The sequence below is a fragment of the Caretta caretta genome, chromosome 1, assembly GCF_965140235.1.
Source record: "Caretta caretta isolate rCarCar2 chromosome 1, rCarCar1.hap1, whole genome shotgun sequence".
Classification (NCBI taxonomy): Eukaryota; Metazoa; Chordata; order Testudines; family Cheloniidae; genus Caretta; species Caretta caretta.
This window is the reverse complement of record NC_134206.1, coordinates 355,174,547-355,189,838: the sequence shown is the minus strand read 5'-3', so window position 1 is coordinate 355,189,838 and position 15,292 is coordinate 355,174,547. Positions and strand designations below refer to the sequence as shown.

The 15,292-nt window shown below is 48.5% G+C and overlaps 2 protein-coding genes across 2 annotated transcripts in view; both read right to left on the bottom strand.

The window, feature by feature from the left end:
- The window catches only part of LOC125624650 (olfactory receptor 5V1-like), a 35,609-nt gene extending 25,269 nt beyond the window's left edge, over positions 1 to 10,340 (bottom strand). The window contains 1 exon segment of the mRNA XM_075124640.1: positions 9,829 to 10,340. The gene's annotated coding sequence lies outside the window, so the exon portion shown is untranslated.
- Positions 10,341 to 12,741: 2,401 nt separating this feature from the next.
- LOC125624704 (olfactory receptor 5V1-like) lies at positions 12,742 to 13,698 on the bottom strand. The gene has a single exon (XM_048825908.2). It carries the CDS (start codon positions 13,696 to 13,698, stop codon positions 12,742 to 12,744), a length of 957 nt encoding a protein of 318 aa, XP_048681865.1.
- Between the last annotated feature and the right edge of the window lie 1,594 nt (positions 13,699 to 15,292).

The window sequence follows — 15,292 nt, the reverse complement described above, 5'->3', positions numbered from 1 at the left end:
GCAAATTAATCATTAAACACGCTTGCTTTTAAACCATGTATTATATTTACAAAGGTACACTCACCAGAGGTTCCTTCTCTGCCTGGCGGATCCAGGAGCCTGCCTTGGGTGGGTTTGGGGGATACTGGCTCCAGGTCCAGGGTGAGAAACAGTTCCTGGCTCTCAGGGAAAATGGTTACTCCGCTTGCTTGCTGTATGCTATCTTCAACCTCCTCCTCCTCCTCCATCTTCTTCGTCCCCAAAATGCGCATCCCTGTTGCGTGATAATCCATTGACAGAGTCAAAGCACGGGGGTGGGGTAGTGGTGGCTGCACCCCCTAGAATGGCATGCAGCTCATCAGAGAAGCGGCATGTCTGGGGCTCTGACCCCGAGCAGCTGTTTGCCTCTCTGGTTTTTTGGTAGGCTTGCCTGAGCTCCTTAAGTTTCACGCGGCACTACTGCAGGTCCGTGTTATAGCCTCTGTCCTTCATGCCCTTGGAGATTTTTTCAAATGTTTGGGCATTTCTTCTTTTGGAACAGAGTTCTGATAGCATGGATTCGTCTCCCCATGCAGCGATCAGATCCTGTACCTCCTGTTCGGTCCATGCTGGAGCTCTTTCACGATTCTGGGACTCCATCATGGTCACCTCTACTACCCAAGATCCACAAACCTGGAAATCCTGGACCCCCCATCATCTCTGACATTGGCACTCTCTCACTGAAGGACTGTCCGGATATGTGAACTCTCTACTCAGACCCTACGCCACCAGCACTCCCAGCTATCTCTGTGACACCACTGATTTCCTGAGAACTACAATGCATTGGTAATCTTCCAGAAAACACCATCCTAGCCACCATGGATGTAGAGGCTCTCTACACAAACATCCCCCACACAGATGGAATACAAGCTGTCAGGAACAGTGTCCCTGATGATGCCACAGCACAACTGGTTGCTGAGCTCTGTAACTTTATCCTCACGCACAATTATTTCAAATTTATATATTCCTCCAGACCAATGGCACCGCTATGGGCACCCACATGGCCCCACAATATGCCATTTTTATGGCTGACCTGGAACAGCACTTCCTCAGCTCTCGTCCACTCAGGCCCCTTCTCTACCTACGCTACATTGATGACATCTTCATCATCTGGACCCATGGGAAGGAAACCCTGGAAGAATTCCACCACAATTTCAACAGCTTCCTCCTCACCATCAGCCTCAGCCTGGACCAATTTACACAGGAGGTCCACTTCCTAGAAACCAAGGTGCAGATAAGTGACAGTCACGTTAACACCACCCTATACTGAAAACCCACCGACCGCTATGCCTACCTTCATACCTCCAGCTTCCATCCCGGACACACCACACGATCCATTGTCTACAGCCAAGTGCTGAAGTAAAACCGCATTTGCTCCAACCCCTCAGACAGAGACCAACACCTACAAAATCTTCACGAAGCATTCTCAAAACTACGATACCCGCACGAGGAAATAAGGACACAGATCAACAGAGCCAGATGTGTACCCAGAAGCCTCCTGCTGCGAGACAAGCCCAATAAAGAAACCAACAGAACTCCACTGGCCATCACATACAGTCCTCAGCTAAAACCTCTCCAACACATCATCAGTGATCTACAACCCATCCTGGACAACGATCCCTCACTTTCACAGGCCTTGGGAGGCAGGCCAGTCCTCGCCCACAGACAACCCGCCAACCTGAAGCATATTCTCACCAGCAACGACACATGGCACCATAGTAACTCTAACACAGGAACCAATCCATGCAACAAACCTTGATGCCAGCTCTGCCCATGTATCTACACCAGTGACACCATTACAGGACCTAACCAGATCAGCCACACCATCACCGGTTCATTCACCTGCACGTCCACCAAAGTAATGTACGCCATCATGTGCCAGCAATGCCCCTCTGCTGTGTACATCGGCCAGACTGGACAGTCCCTACGTAAAAGGATAAATGGCAATATACAAAAACCTGTAGGAGAACACTTCAGTATCCCTGGACACACAATAGCAGATTTAAAGGTCGCCATCCTGCAGCAAAAAAACTTCAGGACCAGACTTCAAAGAGAAACTGCTGAACTTCAGTTCATTTGCAAATTTGACTCCATCAGCTCAGGATGAAACACAGACTGTGAATGGCCAACTACAAAAGCAGTTTCTCCTCCCTTGGTGTTCACACCTCAACTGCTAGAAGAGGGCCTCATCCTCCCTGATTGAACTAACCTCGTTGTGCCTAGCCTGATTCTTGCTTGCATATTTATACCTGCCTCTGGAAATTTCCACTACATGCATCTGATGAAGTGGGTATTCACCCACGAAAGCTTCTGCTCCAATACGTCCGTTAGTCTATAAGGTGCCACAGGTCTCTTTGCTGCTTTTACAGATCCAGACTAACACAGCTACCCCTCTGATACTTGAGGTATGGCTGCAGCAGTTAAAGTATTAGATGGGCCCAGTTTTATCTTAAGGCATTGTTACACAATTGTCCATATATGATATGTTGAAAGGCAGTTGACCAGTCTATCTGTGGGTTTATATTTTTCCCTTCTGGTGCCTGGAGGGATCTCTTCACTGTGCACCGATACAGTCCAATGTCCTCATTCTGTGGGGTGCACCCCTAAACAACTTACGTTGATTTGCAAGGCAAATTTTATCTGCATTTCTCTGGTTTCCAATAACCTGAATCATATACACAGATTAACTTAATTTATCCACAATATAATAAGAGACCAAGCCATTTATGACACAAGGTACACTGCAGCACAGTATATGACAGAAGCATGACTTGGTCTTCTACTCTTCGTTAAGCTAAGTTGCATTTTTTTGTTTTGAATTTCCTTCCTCCCCACATACAAATGTCCTTGGTTAGATGCTTTTAAAATCTTTTTTCCATTCCAATGCCTGGGCTTTTAGTAATAACTATTACCTTTCCTGTATTGCTTCCCTCTCTTCTTCCTTCCCTTTGTTCTAAAGGGGAAATGTAAGAGGCATGAGCCAAGGGAGATTAATCAAAAAGGTTGGAATTCTGTGAAGGCATTACAGACCCATGCAGAATTGGAAAGAAAAGCAAAGGTCTAGAAATGGGAGCAAAGAACGCCAAAGCACAGGCAACAGCAGCAAGTGTCATGGTCCTCATAAGAGGGGAGCATGGTAGATTTCTTTTCCTTACTACGTTTTGAGCAATTTACCAAGGTGCCTTTTTTTTTTTAAACCAGTTAATTGTTTCAGAACCACTTGAAATGCACTTTTTAAAATTCTCAGTCTGAGTTTACCAGCCTAATTTCTTTCTGTGTGCACCTGGCTGCACCTAGTCCGACAATCTCCTAGTCTTCCTTTTATTGGTTCCAGACTGAACAACTGAAGTATTAAGGTGGGCCCCTTACTGAATGAGGGAGGCAACCTAGTGACAGAGGATGTGGAAAAAGCTAATGTACTCAATGCTTTTTTTGCCTCTGTCTTCACGAACAAGGTCAGCTCCCAGACTGCTGCACTGGGCAACACAGCACAGGGAGTAGGTGGCCAGCCCTCTGTGGAGAAAGAAGTGGTTCAGGATTATTTAGAAAAGCTGGATGTGCACAAGTCCATGGGGCTGGATGCATCGCATCCGAGAGCGCTAAAGGAGTTGGCGGCTGTGATTGCAGAGCCATTGGTTAAATTGTATGCTTAAATTGTACATTAGGGAGCAAAGTCCCAGGTATGGCTGGAAGAGTCCTGTGGAACCTTATAGACAGACGTATTGGAGCAGAAGCTTTCGTGGGTGAATACCCACTTCGTCAGATGCATGTAGTGGAAATTTCCAGAGGCAGGTATAAAGATGCAAGCAAGAATCAGGCTAGGGATAACGAGGTTAGTTCAATCAGGGAGGATGAGGCCCTCTTCTAGCAGCTGAGATGTGAACACCAAGGGAGGAGAAACTGCTTTTGTAGTTGGCCAGTCACAGTCTTTGTTTAATCCCGAGCTGATGGTGTCAAATTTGCAAATGAACTGAAGCTCAGCAGTTTCTCTTTGAAGTCTGGTCCTGAAGGTTTTTGCTGTAGGATGGCTACCTTTACATCTGCTATTGTGTATCCAGGGAGATTGAAGTGTTCTCCTACAGGTTTTTGTGTATTGCCATTCCTAATATCTGATTTGTGTCCATTTATCCTTTTACGTAGGGACTGTCCAGTCTGGCCGATGTACACAGCAGAGGGGCATTGCTGGCACATGATGGCATACATTACTTTGGTGGACGTGCAGGTGAATGAACCGGTGATGGTGTGGCTGATCTGGTTAGGTCCTGTGATGGTGTCGCTGGTGTAGATATGTGGGCAGAGTTGGCATCGACGTTTGTTGCATGGATTGGTTCCTGTGTTAGAGTTACTATGGTGCGGTTTGTCGTTGCTGGTGAGAAACTGAGTGAGAACTGCTGGTGAGAAACTGAGGAACCACCTAATCAGTATCCTATACAGCAAACAGGAAAACATCAAAAAAGAGCTCTCCAACCTGAAAACTCTCATAAATAACCAACCTTCCATACAAACAGACTTTACTAAAATATGACAGGAGATCTACATTACACACTGCACCTCTCTATGAAGGAAAAAGGTCTGTAAGCTGTCTAAAATCCTACCTGCCACATGGGGCCACAACAGTGGTATCCCTAACTCACCCAGCAATATCATCCATCTATCCAGCTACACATTCAGCCTGGCAGAAGGGTCTGTCCTATCTCAGGGACTCTTTTTGCCCCACCACCCCCACAAACATGGTACAGTTCCACAGTGCTCTGGAAGCCTACTTTTGCCTTCTCCGACTCAAAGAATACTTTCAGGATAACACTGAACAGCACACAGATACCCTCCCACCAACAGCACAAGAAGAAGAACTCCACATGGACTCCTCCTGAGGGTCGAAATGACAGTCTGGACCTATACAAAGGACGCTTCTGCTGACGAGCACAGGCAGAAATTGTGGAAAAACCACAATAACCTCATAACCTAAGGCTATGTCTACACTACAAAATTAGGTTGAATTTATAGAAGTCAATTTTTTCTTTTAGAAATTGATTTTATACAGTTGATTGTGTGTGTCCCCCACTTAAGACCATTAAGTCGGCAGAGTGCATCCACAGTACCGAGGCTAGCGTTGACTTCTGGAGCATTGCACTGTGGGTAGCTATCCCACAGTTCCCGCAGTCTCCGCCACCCATTGGAATTCTGGGTTGAGATCCCAATGCCTGATGGGGCAAAAAACATTGTCGCGGGTGGTTCTGGGTACATGTCGTCAGCCCCCCCCCCCCCCCCCCCGGTGAAAGCAATGGCAGACAATCGTTTCGCACCTTTTTTCCTGGGTTACTCGTGCAGACGCCATACCATGGCAAGCATGGAGCCCATTCAGCTCACTGTCACCCTACGTCTCCTGGGTGCTGGCAGACGTGGGGACTGCATTGCTATGTAGCAGCAGCTCATTGCCTTGTGGCAACAGATGGTGCATTATGGTTGGTAGCCGTCCTTGTCGTCTCCTGGGTGCTCTTGGCTGGCCTCGGTGAGGTCTGTCAGGGGCACCTGGACATAAATGGGAGTGACTCAGGTCATTCTCTTCAAGTTTTTTGCCTAATGGAGATTCAGTCCTGCCTGGAATATTGGCAGAGAGATAGCTCAGTGGTTTGAGCATTGGCCTGCTAAACCCTGGGTTGTGAGCTCAATCCTTGAGGGGGCCATTCTGCCTCAGGCTGCTCTCCCAGCCAGCAGCACTGCAAGCACCCAGGAGATGACGACAGCTAGCAGTCGTACTGCACTGTCTGCTGCCTGCCTAACCCTTGCTCCTCGCTCTGTGAAAGCAACGGCCGTCAATCGTTTTGCGCCTTTTTCCATGCGGGTGCCATATTGCTGTCAGCACCATCATCCACCCGCCGCTTCCACTGCCACTCATCTCTCCTACAGATGCCATATCACAGCAAGCATGGAGCCCGCTCAGATCACTGCGGCAGTTATGACCGTTCTAAACACCATGCACATTATCCAGCAGTATATGCAAAACCAGAATCAGAACCTGCAAAAGCAGGTGAGTAGGCAATGGCAGTGCGGTGAGGCAAGTGATGAGTACCTTCTCTCAAAGTACTGGCCCCGGCAATGTGGACATCCTGGTGGTAATGGGGCAGGTTCATGCCGTGGAACGCCGATTCTGGGCCTGGGAAACAAGCACAGACTGGTGGGACCCGCATAGTGTTGCAGGTCTGGGACGATTCCCAGTGGCTGCAAAACTTTTTCATGCATAAGGGCACTTTCATGGAACTTTGACTTGCTTTCCCCTGCCCTGAAGCACCAGAATACCAAGATGAGCAGCCCTCACAGTTCACAAGCGAGTGGTGATAGCCCTGTGGAAGCTTGCAACGCCAGACAGCTACCAGTCAGTAGGGAATCAATTTGGAGTGGGCAAATCTACTGTGGGGGCTGCTGTGATCCAAGTAGCCAATGCAATCACTGAGCTACTGCTACCAAGGGTAGTGACTCTGGGAAATGTGTAGGTCAAAGTGGATGGCTTTGCTGCAATGGGATTCCCTAACTGATGGGGCAATAGACGGAACCCATATCCCTATCTTGGCACCGGAGCACCAAGGCAGTGAGTACATAAACCGAAAGGGGTACTTTTCAGTGGTGCTGGAAGTACTGGTGGATCACAAGGGACATTTCACCAACATCAACATGGGATGGCCAGGAAAGGTTCATGACGCTCGCATCTTCAGGAACTCTGCTCTGTTTCAACAGCTGCAGGAAGGGACTTTCTTCCGAGACCAGAAAATAACCACTGGGGATGTTGAAATGCCTACAGTTATCCTTGGGGACCAGCCTACCCCTTAATGCCATGGCTCATGAAGCCATACACAGGCAGCCTGGACAGTATCATAGAATCATAGAATATCAGGGTTGGAAGGGACCTCAGGAGGTCATCTAGTCCAACCCCCTGCTCAAAGCAGGACCAATCCCCAACTAAATCATCCCAGCCAGGGCTTTGTCAAGCCTGACCTTAAAAACTTAAAAGGAAGGCGATTCTGCCACCTCCCTAGGTAACGCATTCCAGTGTTTCACCACCCTCCTAGTGAAAGTTTTTCCTAATATCCAACCTAAACCTCCCGCACTGCAACTTGAGACCATTACTCCTTGTCCTGTCATCTTCTACCACTGAGAATAGTCTAGAACCATCCTCTTTGGAACCCCCTTTCAGGTAGTTGAAAGCAGCTATCAAATCCCACCTCATTCTTCTCCTCTGCAGACTAAACAATCCCAGTTCCCTCAGCCTCTCCTCATAACTCATGTGTTCCAGACCCCTAATCATTTTTGTTGCCCTCCGCTGGACTCTTTCCAATTTTTCCACATCCTTCTTGTAGTGTGGGGCCCAAAACAGGACACAGTACTCCAGATGAAGCCTCACCAATGTCGAATAGAGGGGAATGATCACGTCCCTTGATCTGCTGGCTATGCCCCTACTTATACATCCCAAAATGCCATTGGCCTTCTTGGCAACAAGGGCACACAGTGGACGAGAAGCTGGATATGAGTCAACAGTCACCCCTAGGTCCTTTTCTGCAGAACTGCTGCCTAGCCATTCGGTCCCTAGTCTGTAGCGGTGCATTGGATTCTTCCGTCCTAAGTGCAGGACCCTGCACTTATCCTTGTTGAACCTCATCAGATTTCTTTTGGCCCAATCCTCCAATTTGTCTAGGTCCCTCTGTATCCTATCCCTACCTGCCACCGTATCTACCACTCCTCCTAGTTTATTATCATCCGCAAATTTGCTGAGGGTGCAATCCACGCCATCCTCTAGATCATTTTATGAAGATATTGAACAAAACCGGCTCCAGGACCGACCCTTGGGGCACTCAGCTTGATACCGGCTGCCAACTAGACATGGAGCCATTGATCACTATCCATTGAGCCCGACAATCTAGCCAACTTTCTACCCACCTTATAGTGCATTCATCCAGCCCATACTTCCTTAACTTGCTGACAAGAATACTGTGGGAGACTGTGTCAAAAGCTTTGCTAAAGTCAAGAAACAATACATCCACTGCTTTCCCTTCATCCACAGAACCAGTTATCTCTTCATAGAAGTCGATTAGATTAGTCAGGCATGACCTTCCCTTTGTGAATCCATGCTGACTGTTCCTGATCACTTTTCTCTCGTGTAAGTGCTTCAGGATAGATTCCTTGAGGACCTGCTCCATGATTTTTCAGGGGACTGAGGTGAGGCTGACTGGCCTGTAGTTCCCAGGATCCTCCTTCTTCCCTTTTTTAAAGATGGGCACTACATTAGCCTTTTTCCAGTCATCCAGGACTTCCCCCGTTCGCCACGAGTTTTCAAAGATAATGGCCAATGGCTCTGCAATCACAGCCGCCAATTCCTTTAGCACTCTCGGATGCAACGCATCCGGCCCCATGGACTTGTGCATGTCCAGCTTTTCTAAATAGTCCCTAACCACCTCTTTCTCCACAGAGGGCTGGCCACCTATTCCCCATGCTGTGTTGCCCAGCGCAGCAGTCTGGGAGCTGACCTTGTTCGTGAAGACAGAGGCAAAAAAAGCATTGAGTACATTAGCTTTTTCCACATCCTCTGTCACTAGGTTGCCTCCCTCATTCAGTAAGGGGCCCACACTTTCCTTGGCTTTCTTCTTGTTGCCAACATACCTGAAGAAACCCTTCTTGTTACTCTTAACATCTCTTGCTAGCTGCAACTCCAGGTGTGATTTGGCCTCCCTGATTTCATTCCTGCATGCCTGAGCAATATTTTTATACTCCTCCCTCATCATTTGTCCAGTCTTCCACTTCTTGTAAGCTTCTTTTTTGTGTTTAAGATCAGCAAGGATTTCACTGTTAAGCCAAGCTGGTCGCCTGCCATATTTACTATTCTTTCTACACATCTGGATGGTTTGTCCCTGTAACCTCAGTAAGGATTCTTTAAAATACAGGCAGCTCTCCTGGACTCCTTTCCCCCTCATGTTATTCTCCCAGGGGATCCTGCCCATCAGTTCCCTGTGGGAGTCAAAGTCTGCTTTTCTGAAGTCCAGGGTCCGTATTCTGCTGCTTTCCTTTCCTCCTTGTGTCAGGATCCTGAACTCGACCATCTCATGGTCACTGCCTCCCAGGTTCCCATCCACTTTTGCTTCCCCTGCAAATTCTTCCCAGTTTGTGGGCAGCAGGTCAAGAAGAGCTCTGCCCCTAGTTGGTTCCTCCAGCACTTGCACCAGGAAATTGTCCTCTACACTTTCCAAAAATTTCCTGGATTGTCTGTGCACCGCTGTATTGCTCTCCCAGCAGATATCAGGGTGATTGAAGTCTCCCATGAGAACCAGGGCCTGCGATCTAGTAACTTCCGTTAGTTGCCGGAAGAAAGCCTCGTCCACCTCATCCCCCTGGTCCGGTGGTCTATAGCAGTCTCCCGCCACCACATCACCCTTGTTGCTCACACTTCTAAACTTAATCCAGAGACACTCAGGTTTTTCTGCAGTTTCATACTTGAGCTCTGAGCAGTCATACTGCTCCCTTGCATACAGTGCAACTCTCCAACCTTTTCTGCCCTGCCTGTCCTTCCTGAACAGTTTATTTCCATCCAGTACTCCAGTTATGTGAATTATCCCACCAAGTCTCTGTTATTCCAATCACATCCTAATTCCTTGACTGTGCCAGAACTTCCAGTTCTCCCTGCTTGTTTACCAGGTTTCTTGCATTTGTGTATAGGTACTTAAGATAACATGCTGATCGTCCTGCTTTCTCAGTATGAGGCAGGAGCCCTCCCCTCTTGTGCGCTCCTGCTCGTGCTTCCTCCCAGTATCCCACGACCCCACTTACCACAGGGCTTTGGTCTCCTTCCCCCGGTGAACCTAGTTTAAAGCCCTCCTCACTAGGTTAGCCAGCCTGCCTGCGAAGATGCTCTTTCCTCTCTTCGTTAGGTGGAGCCCGTCTCTGCCTAGCACTCCTCCTTCTTGGAACACCATCCCATGGTCAAAGAATCCAAAGCCTTCTCTCCAACACCACCTGTGTAGCCATTCGTTGACTTCCACGATTCAACGGTCTCTACCCGGGCCTTTTCCTCCCACAGGGAGGATGGACGAGAACACCACTTGCACCTCAAGCTCCTTTATCCTTTAATCCTCCTTTAATCACTGTTTCTTCTCAAGGAATAGTACCTCTGTATATCTGGTGTAGTGAGGAGTTGCTTTGAGTGGAGGCATCAAGAAAAAAGAATGTAGGACCCAACTGAGGTGAGGAGAGAGAAGCAACTCCAAATACTGGTGATACTAATCATCTGGGAGAGAAGGAAGGAGATTTAAGCCACACCTCAGGGAGGGCTATTTAGGCAAAACCTCAACATGGATTCTACTCCTGCTGCATCTTGCAGTGATGTTATCAGGCTTGATTGTCATGGAAACTAACATGGGGAGAGAAATTCTGGTGTATGTATCTTATTAGAATCATCCACGTTAGGAAGGAAATGCACTGCTAGACCACATATATTAGCAGGAGTGTTGTAAGCAAGAAAGGAGAAGTAATTATTCCGTTCTACTCAGTTCTGATCAAGCCTCAGCTGGAGTATTGTGTCTAGCTCTGGGCGCCACATTTCAGGAAAGATGTGGGCAAACTGGAGAAAGTCCAGAGGAGAGCAACAAAAATGTTTAAAGGTCTATAAATGTGACCTACAATGAAAGATTTAAGAAATTGGGTTTGTTTAGTCTGGAGAAGAGAAGACTGAGGGGAGACATAAATCTTCAAGTACATAAAAGGCTGTTATAAAGAGGAGGGTGATAAATTGTTCTCCTTAATCACTGAGGACAGGACAAGAAGTAATGGGCTTACATTGTGGCAAAGAAGATTTAGATTAAACATTGGGAAAAACTTCCTAACTGTCAGGGTAGCTGAGCACTGGAGCAAATTACCTAGGGAGGTTGTGGAATCTCCATCACTGGCAATTTCTAAGAACAGGTTAGACAAAATACCGGGCAGGGATGGTCTATAATACTTAGTCCTGCATCAATGCAGGGGACTGGACTAGTCGACCTGTTGAGGTCCCTTCCAGTCCTACATTTCTATGATTCTATGTAATTTTGTGCTGCCTGATGGTGTCGCTGGGTGCTGGGGTACACCCAAGCTTCTCAGATACTCAGCACCGGGTGTACCTGGAGCTGTCTGTCTAGGTGGTATTCCTTCCATTGCTTTAGTATCTGACCACCTTGCTAAATCCATTAATGTATGCCTCACATGCCCCTGAAAAGTAGGTGAGTATTATCCCTATGTTACTTTTGGGGGACTGAGGCATTGACCGAGAAAGTGACTTGGCCTAGGCCACATAGTGAGTCAGTGGCAGAGGTGGGAATTGCACTCATGTCTTCTTAGTCTCCGACCAGGGACGTGTACCTGCACCACAAGACCAGCCTGCCTCTTGGGAGGCTTTATAGACTGGAGCACCTGGTGGGTCCTAGTAAGCGCTCGCACACGGGGCTGAAATTAAAAAATCCTTTAGTGGGGCTGGAAGAGAGGCATGGCTGCGAATACTTTTAGTCAGTTTCAATCAAGAATGAACACAGCCATTCCTAGCTCAGCCCCTAGGGCAGCCCTGTTGAGGGTCACAGGGCTAACCAGGCTCCTCAGGATGCGTGTCTAGATGTCCCTTCTAGTCTGTAGTCTGCTGGAGGCAACTAGGTGTTGGCCTGTAGGGCCTACTGGCCAGGGCTCCAACCTCTAGTCTGTCTTGGCAGGGACTCCTCCACTTTCTTTTCCTCTCATCCAGTTGTACATGAGAGTTTGCAGGCTAGGTCAGTGAGACTGGCATAGGACTGGCTCTGGCTTTTAACATGGACACACTCTCTGATGCTTTTGTTGTCATTGTATTCTTATCGGTTTCTTTTTATCCAGTTAGTCATTTTACTTAACATGGGGTGAGAGGTGGGATCACAACCAAGCCTTTGCAGTTACTTGGTACTTGGCCAAACTTTCCCAATCCTGGGTCCCAGGATAATGGGTGAGTCCTTCCACTGCACTTCATCTGAACAAATCTTACCACTCAGAAGAGCGGATCCTGCCCAACCTATCTGGTAAAGGGATGGAGCCCTGGGTTACAGCTCTGGCCATTAGGAAGGGACAGAACTGTTGGTGGGCTCCAATGGTAGCGGGCATGTTTGTTGCTTTATGAGCAGTTAGGAAGTGGGTATTATGAATGTAGGTCAGCTGTGTGAGCCCCACACATCTCTGGTGTCTGCTGGGGCCCTGGAGAGCAGCAGGGAGCCTCCAGGAACAGAAGGATCCCAAAGGGAGACAACTTCAGCAAAACTGGTAAATTCTGCCAACGCGGCTGTGCACAGTTCTGCATAGCTCCCACTTCTTGGTTAGAGAGCAGAGTGAAGACTACGCTCAGCGGGTGGAGCTGAATTTCAGTGGAGATTGGATCCGTGGGCTGGTGCTGTGTAATCCACACACCCAGGCCTCGGGAGAAAGAAGAGTCAAACAGCAGGGAAGATAATTATTTATTATTGCAGCAGTGTGTATGGGCCCCACCAGGGACTGGGGCCAACTGTGCTAGGCAGATGACAGAGACATAGATCCTGCACCCCCAGACTGCATCATCAAGGCGCAGCTAACTTATTCCAAAGAAAAGAGGTTTTGTTTAACATGAATATAAAATAAAACATTTCTCTTGGAAGTGAGGAGGAGCCATTACAGGCAGAGCAGAGCAGGAGTCACCTCCCAGCTCTCACCTCAGCCGGGTCCTCACTGCCTGCCTGGGGAAGAATATTCTCTCCTCTGGCTCCCTAGAGCCTTCCTCAGGGCCCCCTTCATTTCCTGGTTGCGGAGGCTGTAGATGAGGGGGTTCAGCATGGGGGTGACGATGCAGTACAGTGTGGAGACCAGGGTGTCCACCCCCATGGAGTAGCCTGCACTGGGGCGATTGTAGTTGAGGTTGGCCATCCCAAAGTATATGGTGACCACGATGAGGTGTGCGGCGCAGGTGGAGAAGGCCTTGCGCCTTCCTCTGTTGGAGCGGATCCTGAGGATAGCTGCCAGGATGTAGAGGTAGGAGATGACGATGAGCAGAAATGGGCTCAGGCCCACGAAGATACTAGCCAGATGGAGTGTGACCTCATTGACATAGGTGTCACTGCAGGTGATCTTCAGCAGGGGAGGGACATCACAGAAGAGGTGGGGAAGCTGATTGGTGCCACAGAAGGATAAGCTGGAGGCCATGAAGGTGTGTATGGCTGAGTCCAGGAGACCCCAGAGCCAGGACCCCATGGCGAGTGGGAAGCACACCCTTCGGCTCATGATGTCAGTGTAGCGCAGGGGGTTGCAGATGGCTGCGTACCGGTCATAGGCCATGACGGCTAGGAGTGCGCACTCGGCTCCCGCACATGACATCAGGAAGAACATCTGGGCCATGCACTCGCAGTAGGAAATGGTCTCCTGCTCACGCAGGAAGTTCACCAGGATCTTGGGGACTGTGACTGACGAGAAGCAAATATCCAAGCAGGATAAGTGGCTGAGGAAAAAGTACATGGGGCTGTGAAGATGGGAATCCAGCTGGATGAGGGTGAATATCATGGAATTCTGCACCAGGGTGACGAGGTAGATCACCAGGAACACCAGGAAGAGGAAGGCCTGGCCATGGGGAAGGGTGGAGAAGCCCAGGAAGATGAACTCTGTCACCTGTGTCTGATTCTCCTGTTTCATGGGGCCAGTAAAGTTTGTCTGTGGGGGAGAGGGACAGGAAGAGAGAAGAGACAGGGAGTGAGAGTCAGGAATTCAGAGCTAAAACGCCTCCTTCCAGCAATGAGACTGTGATTTCACATGCAGAAAAGATGGAAACTTAGAGCTCAAAATGCTACCTGTTGTCCCTTGTGTGTATGTAAGTCTGACTACAAGAGGTTCACACTGTGACAGGAATGGCACTTTCCTGCAGTAGCCTTGGGAGATCTTACTGTATTAAGTATATGTATCCTTGCAGGCCAGATGTCTGTAACTCCATTAGAGAATTGACTGCAGCCCCCCCCCAGGAACAAAGAACAGTGGGGGCGATTAGGCCAATTCACTCAGGTTGTATCGCCTCCTGGAGAGGCTCACATATATTGGTTCAATCTGGATTCTCCAGAGACCAACAAAGAAAGGACTTTTGGGTGAATAGTCAGTTAAAACTCAGGCTCAGTACGATCTTCCTGATCAGCAAATGGAGAGGACATTCTGACCAAGGGGGGCCCGAAAACTTTCTGGGATGGGTTGGAAGAATTTTGGCCTACAAAGGCCATGTCACACTCATGGGTGACTTCTGGTAAGCTTATTAGCATGCATATTGGAACTTTTATTGTTTTTGTGTTTTCTCTAATGCTTTCACATTAACAATAAATGTGCTTGCTTAAAAAGGACTGGGTGGTAACTTTTTTTTTATAACTGGGTAATTACGCTGTTCATAGTTTTTGGAGAGAAAACAAAATAAATGCTGGCCTACTTAGGTAGACTTGCTGGGGAATTCACAGTACAGACCGGGAACTGTGCAGCCTTGGAAAACCCTGGTGAGGAGGGAGAGAGAATCCTAGAGGATCAGGGTTGGAAGGGACCTCAGGAGGTCATCTAGTCCAACCCCCTGCTCAAAGCAGGACCAACCCCAACTAAATCATCCCAGCCAGGGCTTTGTCAAGCCAGGCCTTCAAAACCTCTAAGGATGGACATTCTAGCACTGCGGTAGGTAACCCATTCCAGTGCTTCACCACCCTCCTAGTGAAATAGCTTTTCCTAATATCCAACCTAGACCTCCCCCACTGCATCTTGAGACCATTACTCCTTGTTCTGTCATCTGCAACCACTGAGAAGAGCCGAGCTCCATCCTCTTTGGAACCCCCCTTCAGATAGTTGAAGGCTGCTATCAAATCCCCCCTCACTCTTCTCTTCTGCAGACTAAATAAGCCCAGTTCCCTCAGCCTCTCCTTGTAAGTCATGTGCCCCAGCCCCCTCATCATTTTCGTTGCCCTCTGCTGGACTCTCTTCACTTTGTCCACATCCTTTCTGTAGTGGGGGGCCCCAAAACTGGACGCAATACTCCAGCTGTGGCCTCACCAGTGCCGAATAGAAGGGAATAATCACTTCCCTCGATCTGATGATGATTTAATTGGCGATGGGTCCTGCTTTTGAGCAGGGGGTTGGACTAGATGACCTCCTGAGGTCCCTTCCAACCCTGATATTCTATGATTCTATGATCTGCTGGCAACGCTTTCACTAATGCAGTCCAATATGCCGTTAGCCTTCTTAGCAACAAGGACACACTGCTGACTCA